Source organism: Candoia aspera, chromosome 7, assembly GCF_035149785.1.
Source record: "Candoia aspera isolate rCanAsp1 chromosome 7, rCanAsp1.hap2, whole genome shotgun sequence".
In the NCBI taxonomy this organism is placed as follows: Eukaryota; Metazoa; Chordata; class Lepidosauria; order Squamata; family Boidae; genus Candoia; species Candoia aspera.
In genome coordinates, this window is record NC_086159.1 from 30,551,518 (window position 1) to 30,566,084 (window position 14,567).

At 41.7% G+C, this 14,567-nt stretch overlaps 2 protein-coding genes across 5 annotated transcripts in view; both read left to right on the forward strand.

Moving 5' to 3' along the window:
- The window catches only part of ADSL (adenylosuccinate lyase), a 275,527-nt gene that overhangs the window by 39,820 nt on the left and 221,140 nt on the right, over positions 1–14,567 (forward strand). The window lies entirely within an intron of this gene.
- The window catches only part of SGSM3 (small G protein signaling modulator 3), a 43,550-nt gene that overhangs the window by 11,851 nt on the left and 17,132 nt on the right, over positions 1–14,567 (forward strand). For all 4 annotated transcript variants that reach the window (XM_063308157.1, XM_063308159.1, XM_063308160.1 and 1 more), the window contains 7 exons: positions 5,791–5,876; positions 7,568–7,634; positions 8,417–8,622; positions 8,702–8,809; positions 12,036–12,179; positions 12,710–12,905; positions 14,066–14,211. In XM_063308157.1, coding sequence (XP_063164227.1) covers positions 5,791–5,876; positions 7,568–7,634; positions 8,417–8,622; positions 8,702–8,809; positions 12,036–12,179; positions 12,710–12,905; positions 14,066–14,211 — 953 coding nt within the window. The remainder of the gene's footprint in view (positions 1–5,790; positions 5,877–7,567; positions 7,635–8,416; positions 8,623–8,701; positions 8,810–12,035; positions 12,180–12,709; positions 12,906–14,065; positions 14,212–14,567) is intronic.

Sequence of the window (14,567 nt, forward strand, 5' to 3'; positions counted from 1 at the left end):
CCTGCCAGTTCCATACTACTGTGAAGAAATTGGTATGTCCATGTAGTCATCAGGAGCTGAACCTGAACTGAGGCATCTGTATCTTAATTTTTTTTTCAAATAATTTTATTAAGAATTACAAATAGAAAGAATAAAAACTAATACAAACTACAAAAAATATAGGAATACAGAAAGAAAAAGAAAATAGTGTAAAAAAGAAAAAAAGAAAAAGTAACTCCCCCTTCATCCCAGCAAGTAAAAACAATTTTAATAGCCTATCATCATCTCTTAATATAGCATATATTCTCTTCACCCCATAATTTATCTCTTAACTAAAAAACAAAATCCAAAAGCCTTGCCATCTGTTCTTTGTCAGCAAAAGTCCAGTAAGGGAAGCCAGATATTGTAAGGATTGCCTACCCTAATAGACTCAGACTCACAAGCAGGAACTTAATGATATCTGATTTATTAAAGAATAGCATGCAAATACAGAGAAAGCTGAGAATGAGCAAAAGCGTGCCAAGTACAAACTAAAAACCCTCAGCTCAAACATAATCCCTCCCCTCGCCCTGCCATTGCAAACTCCCCCCCCCCCCAGGTGCTGGTAACCGTTTCTGCTGATGTCCTGGGAAAGGAACCTTGAACACACAAGATAACCCAAACACATTCCAATCCAGCTGCTAACATATAACAATCCCACGAGATGGAATCCTCCTCCCCTCCCAGACAAAACACGCATCAGCCAAATGACATGCGAAACGTTACGATGTAACGGTAACATTGGAACGGTGAACATGACATACCACCCCCCAAAAAACACTAAGGAGCAGGTTTCAGAGGATAAGCTAGATGAAAGCGTCTAACTAAAACAGGAGAGTGAACATCACGGGCAGATACCCACTCAGGGTGGGGAAAGTGTTTCCACCGAATGAGGTACTGCAGGGTGCCACGAAGTTGGTGAGAATCAAGGACCTCCTTCACCTCAAAATGTTGCTGTCCGTCAATCATGTTCGGAGCAGGAGGTGGGGGTTGCGGATGCCAATGGTGGGAGTGGTTGACAGGCTTGAGCAAACTGCAATGAAAAACAGGATGTAAACGTTTCAGATTGTGTGGCAAATCCAGTTTAAACGTGACAGGGTTCACAACTCCCACAATGGGAAAAGGACCAACAAACTTAGGAGCCAACTTCCTTGAGGGCTGAGGGGACTTAATGAACTTGGTGGAAAGGTAGACCTTATCACCAACTTTAAAAGCAGGTTGAAGGGCTCGTCGCTTATCAGCGTGCAGTTTATAGGCAGATTGGGCATCAGCCAACGCCTGCTGAATCACTGGCCACGAATCAGCCAGTTGAGCAGCCCAATCAGAAGCAGAGCAGGGCTGCGCGGGGGGTTGAGGCAACTCAGGAATGGGAACAAAATCCCGTCCAAAAACGATATGGAAAGGGGTGTGCCCTGTGCTCTGATGGACGGCGTTGTTATAAGCCACCTCAGCAAAAGGTAGCAGATCAACCCAATTATCCCGCTGATAGTTGACAAATGCCCTCAAAAATTGTTCCAGGGTGAAATTAAGAACCTCCGTAGATCCGTCAGTCTCTGGATGCAACGCAGAGGACAACGTCTGTTTGGTGCCCACCAGCTTCAAAAATGCCTTCCAAAATTGGGAAGTGAACTGTGTCCCGTGGTCTGTGACCAAGCGGGAGGGGCTACCGTGAATCCGGTAGATGTGGATTAGAAAAAGGCGGGCCAATTGCTGAGCAGACGGAATAGAAGCACATGGAATGAAATGGGCTTGCTTGGAAAAGTAGTCCTTTACCACCCAAATCACAGTCTTTCTCTGACTAGGAGGCAAATCCACAATGAAGTCTATAGAAATCTCCTCCCAAGGACGGGAGGGGCTGGCCACCGGCTGCAGCAGCCCGTGCGGCTTACCCCCCTTCTGTTTTGACATGGCACAGACAGGACAAGAAGCAACATAACTTTTTACATCATGTCTCAATGTGGGCCACCAAAATTGGTGGCGTACCAGATGCAAGGTTTTGACAAACCCAAAATGACCAGCCACTTTATCATCATGAGACCTAATCAAAATTTCCCTTCGCAGACTGTCAGGGACATAGAGGCAGTTTTGCTTCCAAGCTAAGCCTCTGTCAAATGTAACATTGTCTCTATTTGCTTGCAACCAAGTATCAGATTTCACCTCTAGCAGAAACTGTTGTTGCAATTGCAAGGGAATTGGCGTCCTTCCCCCGGCCGGTGAAACTGAAGCTGGGGGCAGCTGCGCACGAGTTTGACTGCGTGTGACAGCTTGCAAACCCAATTGGGGTTCTGTCCACAGTGTACCCACAACGTCAGGTGCCTGGACCGAATCCTGGGGCAGGCAGGAAAGCACATCAGCCAGGAAGTTTTTCTTGCCCAGAATGAATTTCAACTTAAAGTCAAAGCGACTGAAAAATTGAGCCCAGCGGATCTGCTTAGGACTGAGCTTACGGGGCGTGCTGAGCACTTCCAAATTTTTATGGTCAGTCCAAACCTCAAAAGGACATTTAGCCCCCTCTAATAGGTGGTGCCATGCCTCCACCACCTGCCCACAGGCGGTCCTTAGAGCAGGTGGCTGGCATTTCCCGCCGGCTGATGTAGATCGGGCTCCCCCTCGCCCCCAAAGTAAGGAACCTCCTCCACTTCAGTTTCAGCCATGGCTGCCTTCATTTTCCTGGGTAGGGAGGGAGATTTCCCCATCAGCTTCCCGGAACAATCATCGGTCTTGCCCTTTGGGCACACTGCCACTCGGTGACCTTCCTTTCCACATCGGAGGCACTGCCCTTTCGCATAGCGGCGCTCCCTCTCCTCCTCCCAGGCACGTTGACCGGACTTTCCAGTAGGTGCAGCAGGGCGGGAACCCTTGCTGAGCCTGGAATATCTCATCACCTTCCTGTGAGCGAAGGTTTCATGGGCATGCTCAGCCTTCCCTGCCAACTGTATCCATTCATACAGGGTATCTGGGTCGTCCCTACCGAGCGACCACCTCAGGACCTCCATGTTCAGACCGTCCTTAAAAAGTTCTATTAAGGTAGATTGGGACCAATCCTCAACCTTCCCAGCCAGAGCCTTAAATTCCAGAGTATAGTCTGCTACCGATCGTGGCCCCTGGCTAAGCTCCCTCAGCGCCCGTTTTGCCCTTTCTTTAGCTAACGGGTCTTCAAAGTGTAGCTTCAACGCCCACAGGAATTCTTCGAACTCCTCCAGCTCAGGGGCATCCAATTGACATAACTGCACATACCAATCGGCAGCCCGCCCCTTGAGCTTAGTGGCAATGGCATTAATCTTGGCTCTTTCTGAACGAAAATACGGTTCCCATTCATCCATATAACTCCTTGCATTGGTAAGGAAGAACGATAGCTTAGTTGGATCTCTATCAAATTTAACTGTAAAGTCCTTAACCCCCACTCCGGGCGGTCCCTTTGCCACAGCTGGGCGGTCGGACTTTCTTTTAGCTCCCAGGGATCTCCGCTCTGAGGAGGGGACCTTGAAATTCTCACCCTTGGTGCCCTTGCCTCCTCTCTGCTCCAGGTCCTACTCCTTTCCTCCGAAGAAGGTGGGGGCGAAGAAGGAGATGAATGCCTATTACTAGACTCCTCTCTCCTCCTCTCCCGGGGACCCCAGTCCATTGACATTTTCTGAAACATAAATTCTAGTGACTCCAATTTGGCCTCCACCAGTCTTATACGGTCAGGAGTTTGGGAATCCTCCTTTCCCTCCTGCCTCACCACAGTTGGGGAACTCGGGTACCGCTGTTTCCAAGACATTTTGGACGTCCCTGGTAGGGGTCCCTGTGTTTCATCCCAGGTGACCAGTTCGCCTGGCGACTCGCCGGTCGGTTCAGGGGCTCTTTTACCTCCAACCTCCTCTTCTCCCAGGCTGGAGCTCGACACCTCCCGAATTTCTGAGAGTTCCTGAGTAGGGACCCTCTCTGTTCTTATCACCATGGAGTCGGGTTCCCCCTCGCTCGATTCCTAGCTTTCCGTGGTTTGGGGATTTGGTTTGCTCATTGCTAGCACTTCTCCCTCACAAAATAAATCTGGAAAGGGGCTAACGGAAAATTTTTTGAGATTTTCAGCTTTATGTAAGGATTGCCTACCCTAGTAGACTCAGACTCACAAGTAGGAACTTAATGATATCTGATTTATTAAAGAATAGTATGCAAATACAGAGAAAGCTGAGAATGAGCAAAAGCGCGCCAAATACAAACTAAAAACCCTTGGCTCAAACGTAATCCCTCCCCTCGCCCTGCCGTTGCAAACTCCCCCCCCCCCCCCCGGGTGCTGGTAACCGTTTCTGCTGATGTCCTGGGAAAGGAACCTTGAACACACGAGATAACCCAAACACATTCCAATCCAGCTGCCAACATATAACAATCCCACGAGATGGAATCCTCCTCCCCTCCCAGATGAAACACGCATCAGCCAAATGACATGCGAAACGTTACGATGTAACAGTAACATTGGAACGGTGAACATGACAGATATAACTAATTTTCTATTTTAAGCTGATCAGATAAGCCAACCCTGTATTCCTTCCCTGTACTTTTAACAATCTTAATTTTTAACCCCTTCAAATATAATCCCAGAGCTTGATTTCTGTTCATCTTTTTTTTTGTCCCAAGCATCTTTCAAAACTTTAACAGACCTCTTTTGTACATCGAGTAAAATTTGCCCTATTTTTAATCACTTCCTATAAAGTCCTTCAAGACTTTAACAGACCTCTTTTGTACATCCAGTTAGAGAAAGTTACCCAAATTGGTTTTCTGGTTTAGTAATTGTACATTTCCTTTAAGCAATAAAATATCCACCGGTTTCATTTATATATCCAGTATATCTTTCTCCATATCATTCTCATTGCTTGACACAATTAAATCCGCATTCAAATTAATTTCAAACTTATCCATTGTAGCTTGTTCTTCTTCTGTAACTTCATTGACACACTATCATATCAAGTAATTTCAAAGACCAATATTAAAAAATATCCATCAAAGTTTTTTTGCTCCATTCTTTATTAATGAGACAAATTTATTATCCTCTAGCTCCCTCTAGTGCCAAATCTTCAAGGTGCCATTATCATGTTTCCTCTTTAAAAAAAAACCCAACCAATCTCCATCTCCCACAGGAAGGATTCTTCCAATTAATTCAAAACTATAATTCCAAGTCCATCTGGGCTCTTAATCTGTTGTTAACTTTCCAAAATCCATACTCTAAGCATCCTTTTGCTGTTTAATTCCCAAAATAATAATTTTTTCCAGAGCTTTTAAAATCATATTTAAAAATTCTTTGTCCAAGGAAAAGGCAACTCACCCAGTAAGTACAGTAAAAACTTGCCAATCCACAGGGTCATAATCTTTCCAGAACCATTTTTTTAAATCCAAAAAGTGATTAAGAAATGAGGCTTGGTCGAGCTTTTTGTCCTTAAAAGGCTGCCTTACGAGTATGAGTTTAGATGGTGTCCCTCGACTCCCAGCCACTCAACTCATAAGCCAATGGCAAAACATGGGTTCCTGTGGTCTACTCCTGAGGAGCAGCTGTCCGGAGTGCATGTGAGTTATCTCAACGATCTCTCTTTCCTCCGGAGAGATTTTGCCAGTCTGGATCCAGCATCCAGCTGCGATTTTCCTCGTAAATGCGTTCCTGCTGTCAGCAGGACATCAACTCGCCATGGCGTTCACCAGAAGTCAAGCCTCTTTATTTTAATATTGCTATCCTCTTGTAATGTTTTTAGTCATTTCTGTTATATACTTGTATATGCTTGTTCTTTTTACATACAGGAAACTATACTCCCTCCACTGGTGGACCCTTCTCTGCTCTCACCCCCAGTATATGGCCTCAAGAGATTTTGGCAAAATATACTCAGGTACATAGATAGCAAAGTGAAAATCTGTTTTGTACCTTATTTTTCTTTTGCAAGAATAATTATTATTAAATAATGATTATGAAGGAGTACAAGAATGCCCAGTAGACTTGCAAATCATCTCACAATGTTACTGACCTTTTTGCAGTAAAGGAAAAGCTCTTTTGCTCATGCAGCACTATTCTGCATTTCTGCTGAATGCAGAAGCCAAGCCTGTCTCCCCATTTTGTCGTCTTGCTTTTCATCCTTGGCAGAGAGGAGACACCAGCCTGCTCACTGTCCAGTATAGGGCTCAGTGCAGCTGTCTGCATATAAATTCCTTGTTTATAGCTATGAGGAAAGAAATATAAGACTTGATTAAAGCATGTGCGCATTTAATTACTGGTATAGCCATAGTGTCATGAATTCATGCTTGTACAAAAAGATCTCTAAACTGCCAACAGGTAAGTTATAATGGAGGAAAATAATGGCACAGAGCTTACTTAAAGCTACAAAAAGAAAAAAGTAAAAGGTCAGTAACAGGTTAATTGCCTTTTAAAAGCAGGTCTTATATCTGAGTATAGAAAGAGTATAAAATACACACTTCCCTTATGCTTAAAATGTACACAGGTTCTTTTAAAAATACTTGGTGGGGTGGGTGGTAATGATTATTTAAATTGGCTTATACATAGCTATAAATATTGATTTATTTCCTTTGTGGGGGTGGAGAATCTGTGCCTAGACAAAATATAAAATGAGACTCTGTCCCTAAACACAATCCTTTGGGACAGGGACTATCTGCAACAGTCTCATATACTGAAATAATAAATTAGAGGGATCTAGCTGCTAAGTTCAGCTGCTCTGGACTGACATTGAGAGGCAACAAAATTGGGAATGTGTGTAAAGGACGTCACTGGGGCCATTTGTATTAAGTCAGGAAGTTAATCTATTTTAAATGAAGTATGATCTGACAACAGATTTTTTTTCTTGATGAAATTGGGACAACTGTAATGTAATACAATACTAATAGCTCACGCTACAGCCTCACTGCTTTGATGAATTAAATAATCAAGAATTTAAGGGAAATTTCTATCACCGTTGTTCTTTCACTTCTCTGAACTTCTTTTCCTTGCCCAGGTTCTATAGATAACAGTTCTATGTGCCTGTATTTCATACAGAAAACGTTGCTACTGTTTCACCATCTGAGGTAGGTATGCATCTTTATGGTTCCTTGTCACAACCATTCATCTAACCAGCAGTCATCAGTTCTTTGACTTATATCTTGCTGGTTAGATAAATGGTTGTGACAAGCAACCATAAAGATGCATAACTACCTCAGATGGTGAAACAGTAGCAACGTTTTCTGTATGAAATACAGGCACATAGAACTGTTATCTATAGAACTTGGGCAAGGAAAAGAAGTTCAGAGAAGTGAAAGAACAGTGATAGAAATTTCCTTTAAACTCTTGATTTCTGGATTTATTATGTAGATTATCTCTATATACATATATCTATCTTAGAGAAAAAGAGCTATGGAGGAATACCCTTCTGTGCTCTCAAGGTGTGTTGGCTGGTGATTATGAAAGAGGGAACCAGGTTGGAGGAGATACCTGAGAGTGCTCACTATTAATTTTTGATATCAGCAATGTGTAAATGTATTGTATTTGACCATTGCACTAAGTGATAAATAACATTTTAGTTCTTTTATTTTCCAGAAAGAAGAATCTGTTGAGCAGCCAGAGTTCCAATATGATGAATTTGGTTTCCGAGTTGACAGAGAAGGCAAGTTCTTCATTTCTGAAAGGCCTGACTTGTGATCAGATCTCTCTCAGGTTCTCATTTAGAAGTTTTTATTCCTAAGAACACTATTTCATTTCTTTATTTTTAATTTATTCATTTTATTTAATATTTCAAAAGAATATCAATGAAAAGGATATGTCAGAAAGATAGATATAAAACAGATAAGTACTATTTCATTACTTATTTAGGGCTGTACCTTGAAATGACTTTGGGTATAAGGAAGAAAAATGCCATCTTTAACTATGAAAGTTATGAATTTGGGATCTAGTTAATTATGAAAATATACATATATGTATCAAATGTATACATGTGTGCATGAATTTTGTTTGAAATGCACACGAGTGATAGCCAAAAAATAATCAGAGTTGCAGCTTCTTCAAACATGCATCAGGATTCATTCTGCAAAAGTTTTTGGGAAAATCAGACTAATCAGATTCAGTATCTACATTTTTGAGAACATGAAAACTTTTCTTTTCCTACTTTCATTTGAACTCATGGATTTGCATAGGCTTTATTAGGGACAGCTCACAAACAGTTTTCTGCTTTTGAATTCACGTACATCCTTGATTCATACATTTGTGAATTAGGAATTATCTGCACATCCAAGTTCAGTAACTTGTTTCCCTATTATCTTGATTGGAATACCCAAATATTTAGGAACATGTTTGTTTATTTTTCCAATGTTGTTATCAACATTGGAAAAATAAATAAGTCTCTAAATATTTGGATCTTTTTCCCCACTGTTTTGGATATTTTTGCTACAGATGGTGCAGAGCCACCCAGCAAACTTTTGGGGATCCCACTGATTGAAGAGCCACAGCAGAGACTGAAATGGCAGGCCCATCTGGAGTTCACACACAATCATGATGTGGGAGACCTCACATGGGATAAGATTGAAGTCACACTTCCACGTTCAGACAAGCTACGTTCTCTGGTTTTGGCTGGCATTCCTCACAGTATGAGGCCCCAGGTAAGAATACCCAGGAAAGAGAGCTTGCCTGTAAGAATCTCTGACTACTTTCAACCCCTTTCCCACAATTTTTCCCCAGCTGTGGATGAGACTATCAGGTGCTCTACAGAAAAAGAGAAGTTCAGAAATGTCTTACCGAGAAATTGTGAAAAACAGCTCAAATGATGAAACCATTGCTGCTAAACAGGTGAGTACTTCTCAGTGGGATTAGTGCTTTAGGAAATTAATTCAGTAACAACTGAATTCTTACACAGAGCAAGGACGTAAACCATGTGGACCCAGGACTCTGTGTGTCCCCTGAGCTTCCTTTGTATAGTTCTCCAAGCTTCTCTGACCATGATTGCTGAAAATAGACAGCATAGTTTAAATAGGCGTACAATTTTTTAAAAAATACAATTAAAAACAACTCAAAGAAACTTCCCCAAACTACCCCCTCAATACCCTGCCACATTTATGCCTCATCCAATTCGCAGTCCTCAGCCTCACAGAATGTTAAATATGTTGTCAACTTCAGACTTAAACAGGTTGGCTCAGTCATCTTTCCAGGAATGAGTAGAAAACATTTAAATTTACCTTTATAAAGATCAAAGAGAAGTGATGTGCATCTATCATATTATAAGAAAAATGTGTAATTACCAGAAGGTGGGCAATATACAGATTTAAATATAGAACCGTGTTAGCATCTCTCTTTATCAGCACAGATCTATTTGCTGCACAGCAAGGCTGATTACTCTGAAGGAAAGATTTCAATAAAAAATTCTTGTGCAACAGCTCCTGAGATTATGGTATGCTAATAAATGTAATGAAGCACTGTGTTGTTGAATTAAACACAGTACTGTTTGTTGTAAGTGATTTTTTTCATACTGGTAGGAGTGAGAATATTTGTTTTCTGAAGTATATTGAGGGTAGGAAGGAAAATAGAAGTGCTGCTTACTTTTACACCTTGAGGACCTGTAGACGAAGCACTGCAGAATGATTTGTATACTATCTCTCCTCTTGTTTAAGATCTACATAAAGCCATAAAATCATTGAGTGAGGTCAGCCATCAGTTTGGGATCTGGTATCAGTATGTTGATGATACCCAATTGTATTTTTCAACCACAGGCTGGCCAAGTGAAGCTGTTGAAGTTCTGTCCCAGTGTCTGGAGGCTGTACAGGCCTGGGTGGGGAGAAACTGACTCTGGCTCAGTCCTACCAAGACTGAGTGGCTTTAGCTATTGGGATCACCCAGATCTAGGGATTTTCCATATTTACTCCTGGATGCAGTTGCACTTCCCCAGTCAGGAATGGTGTAGCACTTGGGCATTCTTTTGGACTCAGCACTCCTGCTTGAAGAGGAGGTCGCAGCTGTGGCCAAGAGGGCCTTTGCACAGGTCCATCTTGTGCACCAGTTGTGCTTTTCCTTGGTCAGTTAGCACTCCAGATAATCACTCATGCCCTTGTTACCTCATGGCTTGACTATTGCGATGTGGTCTACATGGGACTGCTCTTGAAGACCACTTGGAAGCTTCATTTGTTCCGGAATGCAGTGATGTGTGCAGTGATAGGCTTGCCTCAGCAAAACCCTTGTGACTCCTCTGCTCCATGAGCTACACTGATTGCCAGTGTGCTTCCAGGTGCGATTCAAGGTGTTGGTTACTCCCTATAAAGCCCTATATAGAATGGGGCTTGACTATTTGCAGGACTGCCTGTTTTCTGTGGTTTCTGCCTCTCTGGTATGATTTGGCAAAGTGGGAACAGTCCAGGTCCGCTTTATTAAACAGTGTCATCTTTCAGACTAAGGAAATGCACCTTCTCTGTAGTGGTGCTTGCCCTCTGGAAGGAGGTCCCCCCTGCGATCCATATGGTTCCCACCCGGATGACATTCTGGAAAGCCTTAAAGACGTGGCTATTTACCCAAGCTTTAGGGTAGGGTGGATGGGACTCCTGTGTTTGTGATGTTTGTTGTTGTTTATTCGTTTAGTCGCTTCCGACTCTTCGTGACTTCATGGACCAGCCCACGCCAGAGCTTCCTGTCGGTCGTCAACACCCCCAGCTCCCCCAGGGACGAGTCCGTCACCTCTAGAATATCATCCATCCATCTTGCCCTTGGTCGGCCCCTCTTCCTTTTGCCTTCCACTCTCCCTAGCATCAGCATCTTCTCCAGGGTGTCCTGTCTTCTCATTATGTGGCCAAAGTATTTCAGTTTTGCCTTTAATATCATTCCCTCAAGTGAGCAGTCTGGCTTTATTTCCTGGAGGATGGACTGGTTGGATCTTCTTGCAGTCCAAGGCACTCTCAGAATTTTCCTCCAACACCACAGTTCCAAAGCATCGATCTTCCTTCGCTCAGCCTTCCTTATGGTCCAGCTCTCGCAGCCATATGTTACTACAGGGAACACCATTGCTTTAACTATGCGGGCCTTTGTTGTCAGTGTGATGTCTCTGCTCTTAACTATTTTATCGAGATTTGTCATTGCTCTTCTTCCAAGGATTAAGCGTCTTCTGATTTCCTGACTGCAGTCAGCATCTGCAGTAATCTTTGCACCTAGGAATACAAAGTCTTTCACTGCTTCTACATTTTCTCCCTCTATTTGCCAGTTATCAATCAAGCTGGTTGCCATAATCTTGGTTTTTTTGAGGTTTAGCTGCAAACCAGCTTTTGCACTTTCTTCTTTCACCTTCATCATAAGGCTCCTCAGTTCCTCTTCACTTTCAGCCATCAAGGTGGTATCATCTGCATATCTGAGATTGTTAATGTTTGTGATGTTAATATTTGCTTTTTTGTGAAGTGCTGTTTTCTGATTACCTTGTAGTTATTTTTGTATTTGTTTTGGTTAATAGTCTGTATCTTCTTGTTTTTACATTATTTTATTGTGAACCAGCCAGAGTTAGTTGAAGTTGATTGGCATCCTGAATGAATGAATGAGTGAATGAATGAATGAATGAATGAGAAAGAAAAAGAAAAAGAAAGAAAGAAAGAAAGAAAGAAAGAAAGAAAGAAAGAAAGAAAGAGAAAACTGAGAAGCTTCTATACTGGGGTGACATGCATATTTACAGCTTAACATTTACTTTGTCAGCAGTGCAAGAAATACCAGAGCATACTGTGAGCTAGAGAACTTGATATTAGAGTAGAAATGTGAAGGTCTGGAAAAATAATTGGCAAACTTGGGAGAAAAAGTAACAGTAATTATCTGAATATATACTTTTCAATTTTCTACACCAAACATACTTTTGAGCAAATCAAGATAAATATAATATATTTTATAAAGTAATAAAGTGAAATAAAAAAGGGAGGCTGAAAAAACATTTTTTATCTGGGAAAATTTCTGGGAATGTTTTATCTCTAAAAGGGAAGCTCATCACTCACTGATTTTATAGTGCTTGATGTTTTTATTTTTATTATTTATTATTATAATTCTTGATGTTTCTCAGATCGAGAAGGATCTACTCCGCACCATGCCCAGTAATGCCTGTTTCTCCAACATGAATAGCATTGGAGTACCACGGTTACGCAGAATTCTACGTGGCTTGGCGTGGTTATATCCTGAAATTGGGTACTGTCAAGGCACTGGCATGGTAAAATACTCTTTTTCATTATGAAATGTGTTTGCATTATGGCCATTTCCTTTAAGGATTTGTTCACAGAAAGGTGAAGAAAGTAATTTGCAATCTCAGTACAGCTCTTGAGCTACCTGTAGAGGGAATCAATTTTTTTGTTAATTTGTCTTAATTGGCACTCTACCTTTAATCACATTTTGATTATCATATTTAGATAACATATAGGCTTCCATTTAGCGACACCTGCCAACTTAATCACATTGAGACTGTGGCACAGAGTTGTGGGAACATATTTATGAGAACAAATACATATATCCCAGGTTTGTGGAATCCCAACCGAATGCCACAACTAGCTGTTCAAGCCTCCATGGGATACATGAGGCAAAATTATTAGAACCCTGATTTTCAGATGCTTCCTTTCTATTCTGCCACTGAACATATAAGACTACATTCTACCTAAATAGTATTCTTGTAAGCAGAAAGAAGTCCTTCTTGGGATAATAGGTGCTTTGATACTTACGTTCAGGTCTTCTCTTCCTTCATACTAGGTAGTGGCTTCCTTACTTCTCTTCTTGGAAGAGGAAGATGCCTTCTGGATGATGTGTGCTATCATTGAAGACCTGGTGCCAGCCTCCTACTTCAGCACCACCTTGATGGGGGTCCAGACTGACCAACGTGTCCTGCGTCATCTCATTGTGCAATACCTGCCACAGCTGGACAAACTTCTTCAGGAGCATGACATTGGTAAGGGCCCTTTGCCTGTTAATTTCTTAGTTTGCTGAGATGGGTACATGCTGACAAAAAACAGGATTCTGAGAGCTTCAGGATGTTTAAAGTCAGGCAATTACAATAGACTCCATTACAATTTAATGGAGGAATAATCACTTGTTGATGGGTGTAATGGTTACCTACCCCAAACAGACTCACAAGAGGTTACTTAAATGAAATCTGATTTATTAGGGAAATTATGGCAGATACAGAGAAAGCTGAGAATGACTAAAAGCGTGCCAAATACAAACTAAAAACCCTCGGCTCCAAATGTGATCCCTCCCCCCTACCGGCCATAGCAACCACCCCCCTCCCAGGTGCTAGTAACCGTTTTCCACACATCCTGGGAAAGCAACCTTGAACACATGAGATAACCCAAACACATTCCAACCCAGCAGCCAACAGATAACAACTCCCCGAAGAGGAAGCTTCCTCCCTCCCGAGATCAAACATGTATCAGGCAAATGACATGCGAAACGTTACGATGTACCAAGCACATTGAAACGGTGAACATGACAATGGGAGAGCACCCAAATTCAATCTTTGGCATGATACATTGTCAATTTTAAAAACATATTTGGAAAGACTCTGCGCAAGATGTTGGAGAGCCATTGTCAGTCAAAGCACAAATACTTGATTTGTTTTAAAGCCGTTTCCTAAATACTGTTTGTTATGTATCTAATGTGTTAAGAGTTCTCACAGCAACACTTGCGATTTTGCTATTTTACATTCTTCCTATAAACAGGAAATTGAGTTTTTAAAGAAGCCTTCAGTTCAATTAAGACTTTAACATCCAACTCTGTGAACAGAATAACAACATATTGAACATCGATAACAATGCTAATATAGGTCAGAAATTATTTCCACCCATGTTACTTCTATCGATGTGCATGGGTGGGTTCAAGAAGTATATAGGTGTATCTGTAGTCTCTTCTATCATTTTGAACATTCGTCTATGGAAAAAATAGTGTTTAGTTGCTGGCATGATACATGTCAATGAGAATTAAGGAGAGCTACATTTTCTCCTACATTATTTAAAACAATAATATTAATGCATCCTATTTATGTGGGAAATGAAAAGGGCAGGTGTGCAGTTCGCAGATGAACTGGTGTTGTATCTTTATTCCTATTCACAGAGCTCTCCCTCATTACCCTACATTGGTTTCTTACATCGTTTGCTAGTGTGGTGCATATCAAGCTGCTATTGCGTCTCTGGGACTATTTTTTCTACCAAGGCTCCATCGTTCTCTTTCAGGTCACGCTGGGAATGCTCAGTTTGAAGGTACCCAACATTTTACAACTTTTCCTAGCTCCCTCTTTTTTTCCCCCTCATGGAATGGAATGAGCATACTATGTGGGGTGGCAGGAATTCAAGAGGACATTGTAGAACTCTGAGAATCTAGGGGAGAGGGGCGCTGCTTCAGGAAAAAGTGAAAAGTTATCATATTTTGCTCACTTAAAACTTGGGCAATCTTTGGACTCTCACCATCTCTGTAGCCTTAACATTCCTCTTTGCAGCCTTCTGTAATAATGCTAGTAGCCTAGTTTATAAATAAGAAATTTTGAATACTATTTACATTTAAAAACATATGTATACTTCTGGATAGAGCCAGAAAAATCAGTAAATGCAAATTCCTA